The 16,014-nt window shown below is 34.3% G+C and overlaps 2 protein-coding genes across 2 annotated transcripts; one reads left to right on the top strand and one right to left on the bottom strand.

Moving 5' to 3' along the window:
- Positions 1-762: 762 nt before the first annotated feature.
- LOC132049632 (jasmonate-induced oxygenase 2-like) lies at positions 763-3,209 on the top strand. Its single transcript, XM_059440505.1, has 3 exons — positions 763-1,372; positions 1,899-2,232; positions 2,805-3,209. The coding sequence occupies exons 1-3, from the start codon at positions 873-875 to the stop codon at positions 3,051-3,053; spliced, it is 1,083 nt and encodes a 360-aa protein (XP_059296488.1). The 5' UTR covers positions 763-872; the 3' UTR covers positions 3,054-3,209.
- Positions 3,210-4,800: 1,591 nt separating this feature from the next.
- On the bottom strand, positions 4,801-12,172 carry LOC132049633 (PHD finger protein ALFIN-LIKE 1-like). Its single transcript, XM_059440506.1, has 5 exons — positions 11,953-12,172; positions 11,840-11,872; positions 10,403-10,625; positions 5,569-5,689; positions 4,801-5,379 (listed from the first exon to the last, which is right to left on the bottom strand). The coding sequence occupies exons 1-5, from the start codon at positions 12,044-12,046 to the stop codon at positions 5,128-5,130; spliced, it is 723 nt and encodes a 240-aa protein (XP_059296489.1). The 5' UTR covers positions 12,047-12,172; the 3' UTR covers positions 4,801-5,127.
- Between the last annotated feature and the right edge of the window lie 3,842 nt (positions 12,173-16,014).

The raw sequence follows: 16,014 nt of genomic DNA on the forward strand, positions 1-16,014 counted from the left end.
GTTATAAAAGTAAGTTTTCATGCCGACACAATTCAATGTGTAATGAAGTTGACATTTGTTGTGCTACTAGTCGTCATCTAACTTCAAAATTTAGTTGAAAGATAATTTGAAAATAAAGTTTACTTCTCATTTTTTTCATAAATCAAATTGAAATCTGCATTTCACCATTCTAATCATAATATGTCTACCCATAGGCAATCAATCACTATGATTGATTAGAAATATACCCTTCAATAATTCGATTAATTATTTTGATCTAAAGTTACATACTCATGTGCTTTTCGGCTCGTAGTTGGATAAGATCAACAGAAGTACCTGTCTCATTTAATATAGTGGTATTTAGTTAACAAAGTTTTAGAAAAATTAAGACTTTTAAAACATATTAAAATATTTTAAATTTTATAATTTTAAATGTGTCATGATATTTCTATAGCTATAAAAAACATGTTACTCAAAATATATCATTCTTTATTTTTAAAACAGAGAAAAATTGATCGTCATATTAAATGAACAGATGATATTATTTTCTTGCGTCTGCGTGCCACCCCTTTCGCTGTGCCAACTCTCTCTTTCCCCTCTGTTGATTAATCAATATAGAAGTCATATGACGTTGCATTAATTAGGATTTTATCTTTTCATCTTAATACCTGCAAATAATTCTTTACAAGTAGCCAGTGAGGGACCTAGCGATACAGATAACAAGTTCATCACGGCGCCGGAATTGAACTCTTCACTCTTCGATTTTTATTATAAATGTGTCTCAATATCATCCCATGCATTATCCTCATCCTTCAATAAACAATAAAAACACCCTTTAATTTCTTTCCGTTTTTTTTTTTTTTTCTCTTCTTCTTCCACAGTTACACTAAACTATGAGTCTTTTACAGAGCTGGCTTGAGCCAATTATCCGTGTCCAATCTTTGTCCGAAAGCGGCATCCGAAAAATTCCCGATCGTTTCGTAAAGCCACTTTCGGACAGGCCATATAATTTCACGGACACGAGAACCTCATCCGTTAATGTCCCGTTAATAGACCTCGAAAACCTTAATTCCTCGAACGAGTTTGTCCGTAAGGAAACACTTGACCTCGTTTCCCACGCTTGTCGCGAGTGGGGTTTCTTTCAAGTGACTAACCACGGGGTTAGCCACGAACTGATGGAGAAAACTCGCGCTATTTGGCGCGAGTTTTTCCAGCTTCCCTTTGAGGAGAAGCAAAAATTCGCGAACTCGCCCGTCACTTATGAAGGGTACGGTAGCCGTATTGGGACGGAGGTAGGTGCCAAATTGGACTGGTGTGATTATTTCTTCCTTCATTATCTTCCGGAAGCTTTGAAGGACGAAAAAAAATGGCCTTGTCTTCCAGTTTCATGCAGGTATATCCTCCTCGATATCTACACCAAATCAATAATTAATGCTTGATATGTGTTTGCTTGCATACTTTAATTTGCACTTGATCATGATTAATTTTTATACTATCCCACCTCCTTTTTTAGTGAACTATAATGAGTTAATATATTTTAAAGTAATTTTTCTGTCACTTGACCATACTACGTGATTGTAATAAATTAGCAGTCTCCATTTTTCTTTCCATGATTTGCTCTTTAATAAGTTTCTCTTGCTCTTTTATCATGTAAGTTCGTATATATTTATATTTTAACCAAATATTTATGCGAGGAAATATTTTTGTTCGCTATGTGTGGATACATTACTAATTGGTGGAGGACTCAAAAATTTCACTAAGCTGATTCAGATAGACATGGAATTTAACATTTACTATAAATATATAAAATAATTTTGACGTGAAATCTTTCTTTTTCTTTTTACTTTATGTTAATTATACATTTCTATAAAGATAATTTTTTTTATTTTTACTTTATGTAAATATTTTATTATCTCTAGGAAATTGGTCGCAGAATATGGTCAAGAATTGGTGAAACTAAGCAGAAGGTTAACTAAGATTTTATCGATAAACCTTGGATTAAATGAGGATTATATACACAAAAGCTTTGGAGGAGATTGTGAAACCAGTGCATGCTTAAGGGTAAATTTGTACCCAAAATGTCCAGAGCCAGACCTTACACTTGGGCTCTCTCCCCACTCGGACCCTGGTGGCATCACCCTTCTCCTTCCTGACACCGATATCGCCGGCCTCCAAATCCGCCGTGACAATAACTGGCTAACTGTTAAACCTATTCCTAATGCCTTCATTGTCAATGTTGGAGATCAAATCCAGGTAATTAACTCTCTGATCACTTTTATTGTTTTTTTCTTAGCTAAAAATGGAGTACTTACGTTTATTTTTCAGAAAAATTATTTAGTAAACAGTAGTAACATGCCGAGAGCACTTTTTATTTTAATTTTAAATAAGCTAAAACACTTGAGATCCCATATCCATGGAGCTAGTCTCACCATAATATGCTCTTGATTTTGCTGTTACAATGGGTAAGATTTTGTATCTGCATAAGTACAAATACTTTACTTTAGTGTGACACAAAAAATACGTAATTCTTTACTTTACCATTACATGGGTAAAGTACAGTTACCTAATGTGACCAAAAATAGTTTTGTGACTATTGTTATAGTGTGTAATAGTTCAGTGTTCATATGTAAAATATTTCCTCGATAAAAATTATCACAAAGAACTACTCAAATGTTTAGAGGCACTATGTAAAACCCTTTCCCTAAGCAAGATTATTAAAAATCCCTAGTACTTTGTCTAAGTTTTGACTATATTATATAGTCGTATATATCGTAATTTTTATGTTTTATTTGTACATAACTTCATCTTAATAATGGCTACATTAGGTGTTGAGTAATGCAATATACAAAAGCGTGGAGCACAGGGTGATTGTTAATTCGAACAAAGAGAGAGTTTCCTTAGCATTCTTCTATAATCCTGGAGGTGACACACTCATCAAGCCTGCTGATGAACTCGTGACAAACGATTGTCCTGCTTTATATTCTCCAATGACGTTCAATGAGTATAGATCTTTCATCAGAACCAAGGGTCCTTGTGGCAAATCTCAAATTGAATCACTTAAGTCCCCCAGATAATTTGATTATTTTTCGTGCTTGGAATTAAAGTCCTTAATTATGTGATGCTCTATATATAAATATGTCCATTATATTGCTTAATTAATGTACTAAGTAAGCTCTTGTCTAATATGCTTTTACTTTCAATCATGAGGAAACATAAGAGAATATTATAATGAAATCGACCCATGCTTCTTACATATTGCATCTGCTAAATTCGACTTCTTTATGCTAAACTGGCACTATTCTCTATTGTTCTTTTTTTTTTCCCCCAAAATCTTTTTATTCAGTAGTAGTAGATGTTTTAAGTTATAGACATCGTCAGGATAAAGAATTTCATACACTATTAGGTCACACCAAGAATATCTACATGTAAGTCTCTTTAAAGTCTCTTTAAAATATGATATTTGTAATCTTAAAAGTAAGACACCACCTCTTTAAACAAGTGAAGGTAACATGATAATGTTTAAAAAAAAAAAAAAAAGTGCAAGTTGCATTTAACTGAAGTGTTAGATGCTTTATTAAAACGTCTCAAGGCTGGCTAAGACAAGTAACTGCACATTCAATACAGTCAAAGAAATTATATTGGTCACTACACGTGAAACATTTTTCTTTTCTCCTTCGTACTTCCATATGAGCTTTCACTGGGGTCTGATCATTTAATGACTTCTACCAAGTGGCAGTTACCATTCAAACTAAAAATAGCATGGTTGAATCCTCTGACTTCATTTTCATAAAAGAGATCTGAAAAGTAAACTGATAACTCGATCACAAAAAAACACGTTTTTTTTTTCTCACGCCAAGTTGCCTGACCCAAATTTAGCATTACCAAATGCGAGACAGAATGGTAGTTGGCCAATATTAGTCCAACAGGGTTATTATTTCCCCATTTGGCTATATATATTAAATTGTTGCATTTAATAGTACACATTGAAATTCTTATCGCCTGCAGGTCTTAATTGATGTGTGGAAAAAGGATGGAGCATTTTCCGGATTTGCTTCCCACAACTACAGTGCATGACAAACATGTGTTTTGTCTTTAACAAGAACAAAGAAAGCTGTTTGGAGGGCCAGTGTTTTAAGAATAGTAAAAAATTACAAAGTATTTAATGTTTAGCCGCTTCAGAATCAAACTCAAACCTTAAAAATTGAAGTTGAAATATGCACCGGTAATGCTTTAAGTTGGCCTCCCCAACTTCAGCATATGTCTGAAGTTGGCATAGCCAAGCATTGAGATTTGGCATTGCTATTCCATCTATTGAACTTTGTACATAAAAAGATCCAATAAATCCAGAGAATACATTCGTAGCATGCTTAGAAGTGTTTACAATACTTTTAAACCTGATAAACTTATCAAAGTGAAGCTCTTTGTGAGACCAATAGAGAAGAAATAATTTTTATACTGATATCCAAATTAGATGAAAGTTGTTTATAGTGAAAGTTTGTTGTACAGTGAATAGGAGTGCTCAAAGCAAATACCTGGTGCAATTCCTACGTTTTTATGTCACTTTCAGCCTTCTTTGATGAACGTTGGGCTTAAGCCCATATTGCAAATTTGCACTCTCTGATCTTTCCTGGCATTACATTTTCTACTACCCAGGTTGGAGATCAAAGCTTATAGCCTTATAGGCATAAGGGGAACAAACGAGTTAGAAATCTTGCCAAGTAAAATATTTCAAGGGATATTATGAGAGGAGTGTAGCTAGGAATTCCATTGAATGCCGATAAATTTTTTAAACAAATTAAGCCAGCTAAAAGAGTTGTCAACTTCCTGAACTTGAGATCTTGCTTTCTGCTTTACTTAACGACAATCAACAACCTAACAAGACTAGTAGAACTGTCAGTTAATCATTGATACAATCTGAAACCAGCTAAACCATAAATTAAAATAATAGAACATCAAGAATTAAGTAACATACTTTTTATATATTGGGCATCCGAAAATGGATTAAGGGAAGAAGCTAAACTTCATCCCTTTGCAAGGGTCATGGTGAAAACTCTACGTTTAGGGTCCCATTACATAATGCTGTACTATTTCGTTAGTTGACAAAGCAACAAAGTTGATGGCATGACCTCCCTCTAATTTATGAAGCAACTATGGTCTGCTCCGCTTCAAGTTACATGACGGGCACTTATACTGCTTTATACTCTCAGCTTTAGCAGGTGTTATCTTCACGCACTTACCATGATACCACCTCTCGCAGATATCACAGCCAATCCAAAATTCATCAGCATTGTAATTCCCACCACAGCTTCCGCATAGTGTTTCACCGTGTTCATCGTCATCCTCCTCGCCACTTTCATCTGCCAGTTTTGGAGTGCTTTTAGGCTGAACATCAGCTGTCCTCTGGAGAAATGTGAGCGCAGTTATTTCGTAACCGAAGAAACAGCTAATACTAGATCACAGACACACAGAAAGAGAAATTTGAATCTTCACAATGGACTTAATTCCCAAGCAACAACCAGAAGATACCAATGGCACCTACCAACTCAGGAACAACAACGAGAAGATACTGTTGAAGGATGTTTTCCTTACCTTTATGCTACCACGGGATTTGCTCCCGCTATCTGCGCTGGGCTTGTCTTTTATGGGCTTTCTTTCAGCTACAACTTCAAACACAGTGGGCAGATCATTGATCAAGCTGTATAGACGCTTCCTGAGCAGGAATCAACAGCGGAGAAAGTTAGGATAATCTCTTCCTTTCTTTTTCTTTATCTAAAATTAATTTAAGCACATTAAATATATCCCCTTTTATACCAATAAATAAAATGGACATTCCCTTTTGTCCAGCTAGAAGAAATTCAGGTGATAAACTTACTACTCCATCCGTTCCATTTTATGTGATATAGGACATGGAATTTTAAAAAGAATGGAAGACTTCTGGAACTTGCGGTCTTAAACATACCACGACATTTAGAGTGGACGGAGGGTAATTTTAAAACAAATCCAATTGAACAGAGGGGAGTTTTGACCCTTCTCCGAAGTAAAAATTATGTAAATTATGCCCCCAGAAGATCCTTGAAGAAACATTACACCATAAAGTAGAGATCGACACACATGTAGTGAAGTTTAACCAGGAGCAAAAGTGAAAACCAGTCAAATCACTTGTTTATGGATCCACATGGACAAGAGAGTGAGACTATATGTTGATTCACTTTCACCTACTCCAAGTCTCCAGACATCCACCACAATCAACCGAAAATTTGGAATATTTAAGTAGCACGTACATAAAGAGCCAAACTAGCCAAACCACAACAAAAAGGTAGACAAATACTAAAGAACAACAAGGGATAAAGCAATTTGAAATTTTCTTCTCAAAGACAGCAAACGATGTTTTGATTGGAAAACAAAGGAAGTTTCAAATAAGAACTACCTAACATATGCAAGAATTACACTTATAAAAGCAAATATCATAGTTAACATTATTAATCTGAAAATATACCAATGTGCAACAATGACTTTTAATCCAAACAACTCGAATTAAATATCAGTAAACTATAAGTTCAACAAGCCCAAAAGAGATAACTTCAATCACATAATGAGTTTTCAAATTATTGGCCATAAAAGATCAACTTTAGACACTGATTTTATATTTAATTCCTTTGCAGAATCAATAATTAGCTTAAATTGTGAAGGAGAAAAAAATTCATTAGTGACGAGAGACTGAAAGAAAGAAAGAAACAAACAAACAGACAAAAGTAGCAACCAAGAAGACTTGTTCACAGAAGAATGGATCATCTTAAAGAAGAAAAGTACAAAAGAAGCAAATCAAGAAAAAGAAGGAAGGGTTGTTGAAGAAGAACAAAAAGACAAGGAAGAGAAGATTTATATTATCTGCAAAAGAATTCTAGTGTATAACAAAAAGTATTCTCTCTCTCTCTCTCGCATCATTTTTGGTATTTAACGAAGTGATCACTTATTGCTCAAATCGCTTTGTGCATCAATTTCAATGCTAAGGCATGTTCAAAGTAGTTTCCCTCCACCCACATGAATAGAGGACCTTCGCTTTGCATCACATCATCACTTTTGTGGAAGTGTGTGACCATCTCATCTAAAAACTTAAGTTGTTAGATAGAGCACACTTTTATATACTTAATTATATTCTCAATACGCCCCCTCACGTGCGGCCATGATTCTTTTTTGTGGGCCAAGCACGTGAAAATTCTTTTTGATAATAGGTGGCAATGAGACTCAAACTCAGGACCTCTGCTGGCTTTGATGCCTTGTTGAAGTGTGTGACTATCTCATCTAAAAGCTTAAGCTGGGAGAGAGAGCACACTCTGTTACTTAAATACTTAATTATATTCTCAACAACTTTAAGCAATGAAGTGATCACTTGTAATAGCAATCTTCAAAAATTTCTTCTTTCGACCTTCATCTAGCCTAAGGTAGTCAAAATAAAGCCAGGAATCTCTCAATTTTCATTTACCCTTTTACTTGAGAGAGATTTCGTCCTTTCAGCTTCAGATGAATTGAGCCTGTCATCCATTTCATAGTAATCCTGAAAACTGAACCTCCTGAAAACTGAACCTATGTGCCACAAGCAGGCACCACGAGTTCCTTACTTTTTGTTGAAAATAACACTAGACGCAAGTGCCTTTGGTAAACAAGTGAATAGCATGGTCAGCAGTTTTTGGCTTCTTCTATGGAATATCTTTGGTTCCCTAATCCTATTCCATCGGGAAAAGAAAAACCCCAAGTTATATAGTCCTACTTTGCAAAAACAACAATAACAACATACCCAGTGTAATCCCACAAGTGGGGTCTGAGGAGGGTAGGACGTGTGTAGACCTTACCCCTACCTTTGTGGGGTAGAGATGTGGTTTCCGATAGACCCTTGGCTTAAAAAAAGGTGTAATCAGAGCACAAATATGACAAGTTGGAATTACAGAATCAAACACATGCCAAAAAGTTGAGTTGAATGGTTATTTCAAATTTGACTGATACAAAAGAATAATATACATAGAGCAAGGAATAGTGAAGGCAAAGATTTCCTTTAATAACAGCTCGGTTCTATGGATGTGGGACTATGAGAGCTTTTATAGAGTTGAAAATGACTTAGTACATTTGAGGAATAGCATCTTATTTCAACCTTTTTTTGGTGCAATCATGAGATCCATTTTTGTATACTATAAGATTGGGTGTATTTTATGGATAACCATATTTTATTTTGATAAGGTAAAAAAAAATTACTTGATCTTATCAAAAAGAGATTTTCTCTACCTTTTGGTATACTTCTGGTATACGGGGACTTTTCCACATAAACAAAATTACTTTATCTTATCAAAAAGAGATTTTCTTTTAAAAATGGACCAAAATCTGGAGCGACCACAAAGAGAAGTAAAACCAAATCTCCTAGCACATAGCTATCAGGCCTAAGTGATCTGGAAGGTAGTTTAACAATCTGGCAAGACTATATTTCCATTTTCAGTTAACTTGTGACTTTAGCAGCCAATTTTTTTAATATAGGCGTATGAATGCAGAAACCTGCACGCTTAAGAATACCATATTCTAGCATAATAAGGGTATTATCTCCAAACATGTTTCGTCTTGATGAAAATTAAATCAATTGTCAGAAAGAGCAACGGGTTTTGGCTCTTTCTTATCCCTTGGGAGTCTATTTTTTCAACATCTAGGTCAATTTAATATAGCAGTTAGAAAAGCCTGTGAAACTTTAGATTTCTAGTGCAGAAGTAGAAAAAGGCAAAGGGAAAAGAAACTCTAAGTTTTGACACGTTTTAGTTGCATCTGATTAAGACATTCCCACTCGACGGTTTTGCCATCTACAGAAACCATGTGCAACTTTAAAATAAAATAGCCAGTATTTCGTAAATGAAAGGGGCAACTTATTGATGATTACACACCAAATTAAAATTAGAAGCTGCAACAGACGCCATTTCCGTAACATAAATTAGTCTCCTCGAGGATAGATACTTCGTGAAAATCTTTATAAAATAGCTATCAAGATTTTTAAAACTTCTATATCACAGCGAAAATCAATGAACAATCAGATGGTTCTCATAGAAGGTGAGAGATATCAAGAAACTTTATGCTCATTAAGAATCACGAAATGTCATGCCAACTTTGTGTTCATGATAAATAAAGAGCGTTAGATATAGAATTGACCTAAGGTCTTAGAAGCAGTACAAGCACAGGATACATGTAATCCTAATTGTTGCGGGGTTGTTTTCGTGAAGTACAACCTTCAAGCAAACTGTTGCGACCCGCTGCTGGACAAACGAGACAATATCCATGACAATAGAAAGCATTCCCTCCACCCAATAAGAAATATCTCCAAAATGAACACATTTAAAAAGAGTAATCATCTGGATATGAACAGAAATTGGCGCATTTCAGAGTTCACATATAGAAGAAACTGCAGAATGCCAATATGATAGCATACAAGTAGCTAATTATCTGCCACTTAATGATTTCTTAACTTTATGCACGTGGTCAGCATTTCCATCTACACTTAAAAAGGGAGTAGCTATGTTCCTTTTCCAACAGAGTTTCCTCATAGAAACCCAACTTACGTGCCAACAGATATGTGATGAGGCCCATGCACCACGTACCCATAACATAGAAAAAATTTAGACAGTAGTGCTCCAGAACATACAGATTAACGAAAACTACAGTTATATTGGTTCTCGTACATGTATAAAGTTGATGTTAAATATAACTCAATTCTCCTTCAGTTTCAAAGACATACTAAGAACATCAGTTACAAGCATAAAAGGTCAATGATGTTCCATAATGCCTACATCAAATGATATAAATTCCTTGCACCAAATTTTGCTGGCAATTTCCCAGGAAGTCTAGAACAATTGCAGGACAAAGAGAATGATTATCATGTAAGGAGACTTTCTTACTTATGAATTCTAAGTAAAGAGAAATCTTCAGCATTACAACAATATCTTCCTTAAAATATACAACTATTACAAACAAACAAAAAAGATATAGGAAACGAGATAACTGGAAAGAATTCGGCCTAGTTTCTCATCCGTGTTAATAATGGCAATTGGTGAAACTTACCCTGCTAAAGTTGCCTTCCTCAACCACCAACACATTCAATTTTATCCAATTAGCAACAACTTGATTCGGGTAATTGTATATTTTTCCGTGTAAGACATCAAAAGAAATGCAAGAATCATGTACGCAGGAGGAGTGATAATCCTAACAGAATATAACTCTATATCGACTATCTTAAGAGCTCCAACAATTAATATCATGTGTCACCAGTAACATTTATCAGAGAGTCACCAGTAGGACTTTTTGAGGTATACACACAACTACACAGACAATTTTTTTAGAGTTCTTTTCATATCTGATTAGACTGATTTATCCCAATTCTCAACCAATAAAAGAGTACCTTTCATTTCTGTTAAGACGAGCTCCAAAGTAGTAGGCAACGGAAAGCAACCAACAATCACTGTGCACAGCGACCAGTGAAAGCCAATCTCTACGATTCATCCCATCCCTTGCAAAGTTGATCCCAAGTGCTGGCTCTGGGAGCTCAGGTGGAACTTCCTCAGCTGGAAGGTTGACTTCCCAGGTTCCATTTGGATGTCCATACAGACACAAATTTTCCTTTTCTACAGCAAGTAATGCAAAATGAATTTAAAACAGACAGAAACGTAAACACAACACAAATTTAGAACCACAACTTACTTTTCAAAGGAAAAAGATCGACCCGTTTAGACCTTTTTTTTTTTGCTTCTTTTTTGTCAAGTTTTTTTTTTTTTTTTTTTTTTTGATGACATGGGAACCCGCAGCCGCTACCTTTCGGGTGCGCATAGGGTAAACCCAGCTCCTGTGCAATAGCTCGCAAACCACACAGGAGAGGTAACCCGCACTATTTGGTTATACATAGTGTCAATTTTTCACTCCAAACTTGAATAAGAAATTCAAGTTCGAAAACTGGCAAGTAGAAAAAGAAGTTCCCTCACAATACTTCAATGCTTTTTTCAATTGAAATGCATGTCCAAACACAACTTCAACTTCCTAATATACTTTTACAACTTAGCCTCAAATACTACTTGCTTTCAAATATCACTCAATTTATGTCCGAACGCCTACTTAGAGAAAACTGAAGAAGTCACATCAGGCCCAATATCTTCATTATGTTCAGATTCCCATGTCAAAAAAAAAAAGTTAGGACAAATACTTGTCAAAAAAATATCATCTTTGTAAGAGAAAATTTTCTTTTTAAGCACTACTTCATCCATAGTAAAGCAATTGTAGACAATTCCAGATAAAATCTGAAAATTATTTACAAGGAGTAGAGCTGACAAATAGGCGGTTTAGGCAGAATTTCACGGGTCAAAATGGGCTAAATCAATAAAACTGATAAAAGTTAGTTGCGCTGAGATGGGTTGAGCCAAGATAAGCTAATCAATGGATCATAGCCCCACTCGTCCAACTCTTACCAAATATTAATTTCTTTATTTGTTTACTTATAATTTGTTTAAGTACCAAATAAAACTGATAAAAAGAATTCTTCTTTTATAGCTATATAAAAGATATCAAACAAAAAATAAAGTTAAATATTTTAACAAGATTTCTCATGGGTCAATTTGGGCCACGTACTTCACCCAAATCAGCCCAAATTTTAAATTGACTAATTTGGAAGGGTTGGTTTCATGGGCTAATTTCGCCACCCCTAAAGAACAATAATTTTGTATTAAAAAAAATAACTAGCAAAAAATGATTTTCTCATTAACTTAGCCTATCAGTTCCATTTATTACAACCCCAAGCCATAATTTCGATCTACAAAGTAACACAAAATCAATAGAATTGAAAAATTACCTGGATCACACGCATTAGAGAATTCTTCCACATCTGAAATAATTCCACAGTCCATTAAAAAAAATAAAGACAAAAACATGCATTTATGTATGATTTAATGTTGAATAAGTTACCATTAGTTAAAGCAAGAACTATGCCAGCACGACGAGCGTTATAATCTTTAAAGATCTCTTCTATAGTTCTAGGACTTGGAGAAATTGAAGCCATAAAAATTAAATAAATTAAAATTTATTATGAGATCTTTAACAATTAAGAGAAAAAATTACTGTGAACTAAAAAAGAAATGGAATTGAAGAGAGGGCTGAGTATTTGGAGTTCACGTTACGTGAGATTGTGAGAATCGATTATAAATTGAGCATGAGAGTGTGTGAAGAAAAGACCAAAATAGTCCTTAATGTATAGGGGTAGGACTAGTTTGGTCCTTAATATATATGATAGGTGACAGAACTGGTCCTTGATATTTACAAAGGTGGACATGTTTAGTCCAAAATCATAAAAACTAATGGATAATAGAAAAGTTCCGTTAAACTTAAAAGATGTTTGCTGCTTCCGCTCGAGTCAAACTTATAGTTTGTTGGGAAAGGATCCCCTCCAGTAGAACTGAGTCCAGTAATGCTCAATGCTACTTTGGATTCATGCCACGTGTACAAACACTATTCTATGGTTGGATTTCTTTTGCTTGCCATTAGAATTGAAGTGAAAAATCTTTTTACTCAAGAAATGGAACATGGAAAATCGACAAGAGGAGATTGTTCAAATAATAAGCGCCCTCCACTTTAACACAAAGGTTGCGAGTTTGAATCACCAAGAGAGCAAAGGGGAGCTCCTGGGTGAGGGAGGGGTTTAAAAAAAAAAAGAACACGGAAAACCAAAAGAAACAGAAAAAAAAAAAAAAAAAAAAAAAAAAAAAAAAAACTAACGGCGTTAAAGTTAAAGAGGCATATGCAGCAACTGTGTGTTTTATGATCTTGGGCCCAGTGAACATCGTCAACTTAGAAAGGGCAATTTACGCGATTGCCATTCGGGAGTGGTCTTTAATTTTCGCCCCTCAAATTTAGGGGGTGTGCAAAAACCGGTTTAACCGATAAAATGAACCAATAGAAACGCTATTGGTTTATCAATATCGGGTTATTGGGTTAACGGCTTTGTAAAAAATTTTACTGGGTTATCGGTTCGGTTACCCGTTTTAAGGATTTAGTTAATGGTTAAACCGATAACCCAATAAATTTATATTAAAATTACCTTTTTATCCCTAATTATATAGTAGTGGCTTTAAATTTTATTTTTTAAATATAAACCTATTTCTAAATTATTTACTGCAGGTACGCTCATTCTCTGAAAGTCTCAATTCTCATACGAAATTAGGGCTTGCGATGCCTCTTTGCCCTGCCTCTCTCCGTTACTTCTCAAATGAACAAATGGGGTTGACCTAGTTTATGAATTGTGAACTGGCCTCGTTTTGTTTTTGAAATATTGCTACAGTGCATTTTATAGTTTTCATCTTGTAAATTGTATAGACTTTATGCATGTAAGCAGTGTATATATGAACATATGAAAACAAGAGAAAGCAAAAAAAAATTAGCAAAGCATTTTCTTATTGGTTAAACCGAAAATCGATGAACCGAAAATCAATAACGAATATTTTATCAGTTTGGTTTTGATTTAGCATATTTATAAATCGAAAATCGATAAACTGAATCGGTAATTTACAAAATCGAACCGACTAAGGAGCACCCCTACTCAAATTGCTGGTCTTTAATTTTTGCCCTTCGCCTAAAAACTCATGTGTTCCGGGTTCGAACCCCCGCTCAATTAAAAATTTAAAAGAAAATAGCAAGACAGAGTTTGAATTCGCAAGGTAAAATTTGCCTGCAAAACTCTACCTTAAGCCTTAAGGCAGACAAAACTCTACCTTAAGGCAAAGTTTGCTACCTTATAAGGCAGAGTTTGCTACCTTAAGGCAGAGTTTGTCTTCAGGCATAAGGCAAACTCCACCTTAAGGTCGAGCTTGAATCCAAAACTCTGCCTTGCGATTTTTTTTAAAAAAATTTTTGACTGAGCCGGGGTTCGAATTCAGAGCCCATGAATTTTTAGGCGAAGAGTAAAAATTAAAGACCAACACTTTGAGGGGACAAAAATTAAAGACCAGTGCCTTTGAAGGGCAATCCGCGCAAAACAAAAGACTTAGAATCACACAGAGGCGGATGGAGCACTATAACTTGAGGTTCAATTGAACCCCAAACTTTCGATGCGGTGTACAAATTTATGTGTAAAAATTTACTAAATTTACAATAAATAGTAGATATGAACCCATAACTTTAGAAATATAATGGTTCAATGCTAAAAAATTTAGAAGGTTGAACTCCTAGAATTTAAATCCTAGATCCGCTTCTGGAATCACATATACTCTAATGGCTTTCATGCATGTACCAAATAGGACATTAAAGTTGTATAAACTTCCTCAAAATCTTAGTTTAATGATATTTTTACCGTGATATGTTTCTCTTTTGGTTAGTATATATCTATATGTTTGACTGTGCAATATATATTTTGATGAAGGGTGTTACGAATTGATCCCAACTCAATGTGGATACCAGCAACAATGTCATACAAGGGAAGAAAATGCACGGTTTGTCCTTCCAAATGGGTTGGTCTTTAATTTTTCTATTATGTATAAGTGGCAAAGGAGGGCAAACACAGCATTGACAAATTGTATAAAAAGTTGTCTGAGTTGTACACTAAATTTGGACTTATTTCAATTGTACTTGGTTTCTTTCCTTTTTTTTTTTTTCCGGTTGTGGGTCCACTTCATTTAATAAGTACTACTACTCGGTTTGCCACCTATTCTCTGTACACGTGTATTCTACTTTTACGTTATCATATTTCTTTACTTCTACACTTCATTTTATTACTCTATTATAGAAAGCACATGAAATTGTACTCTAAGCAGGGACTAACATGTGTACATTTCAGAAGTTTAACATTAATTCTACTCTTGTGTGTTTACTTTTTAAGTCTCCACGTGTCCGCAGTGTCTCAATTATCCTTTCATTTTCTTCATTTGGCATATAGTCCCTCTTTCTCAATTTAAGTGTCTAAGTTTGACTAGACACGGAGTTTAAGAAATAAAGATAGACTTTTGAATCTTGTGGTTCTAAATAAAAAATGTGTATAATATAATAAAATATCCTTTGAATCTTGTGATTATAAACTTGACATGTAGGATATGTGAATTATCAACTTACTAAATTTAAAAAAAAAAAGGCGGACATAACCAAAATAAGACAAAATTTAACAATAATTGAGAAATTAAGAGGAACAAAATCAAAATATGGAGACTCACTAAGGAGAATCGCGGAATCTTTTACAAAATATATAAACGATAAAGACTAACTAAAGCAAGTAACCAAATTAATCATGTTGGCCCCGTGCATTGCACGGGCATAGTTTGCTAGTTTGTCCTTCAAATGTGCTGGTCCTTAATTATTTTTTGCCCCTAGCAATTGAGCTTTATGTCTAGCTGGACATAAATTCTTTAGTAAAACTTACACAAATAGCTACCTTTTAATAGCTTCTAACTAGTTATAGCTACAAGTTGAAGATTTACAATTCGTAGTTTCTTTTGGCTGTATTTCAGTTGTATCTCGCATTTTTGAAATACAGTGAAATATAGCGAAATACAGAGAAATACAAAACACGTTAGAGTAAATTTAGGCTCTATTTTTGGAACATATTTTTTTAAAAAAATTCTGAGAGAAAAAATAGGCTATATTTTTGGAACATCATATTCTTTTCCTTTTTAAATAGTAAGTCAAATTAAATCAACCATCTTTCACACCAATCACTGAAGAGTAAAATCAGGCCCTATTTATGGAACAGTTTTTAAAAAAAAAAAAATTATGGGATTCAATTTAAAACTTCCCATAAATCACACATAACGGTTGTTCTTCCATAAAAGCTTACGAATCTCTCTCAACTTTTATCACAATCAAAACTTTTTGAATTCAAAAACCACTAAAGATCTAAAACTTCCAAATACAGAAAAATAATCACTGAAATATAATGAAATATGGTTAATTGTTTAAGAAATATAAAGTTTTAGTATGCGTATATACAATGGAATACAATGAAATATATCAGAAACTGTTTCATAAATTAGAAATACAAAATGCAGA

This window comes from Lycium ferocissimum, chromosome 3 (genome assembly GCF_029784015.1).
Source record: "Lycium ferocissimum isolate CSIRO_LF1 chromosome 3, AGI_CSIRO_Lferr_CH_V1, whole genome shotgun sequence".
NCBI lineage: Eukaryota > Viridiplantae > Streptophyta > Magnoliopsida > Solanales > Solanaceae > Lycium > Lycium ferocissimum.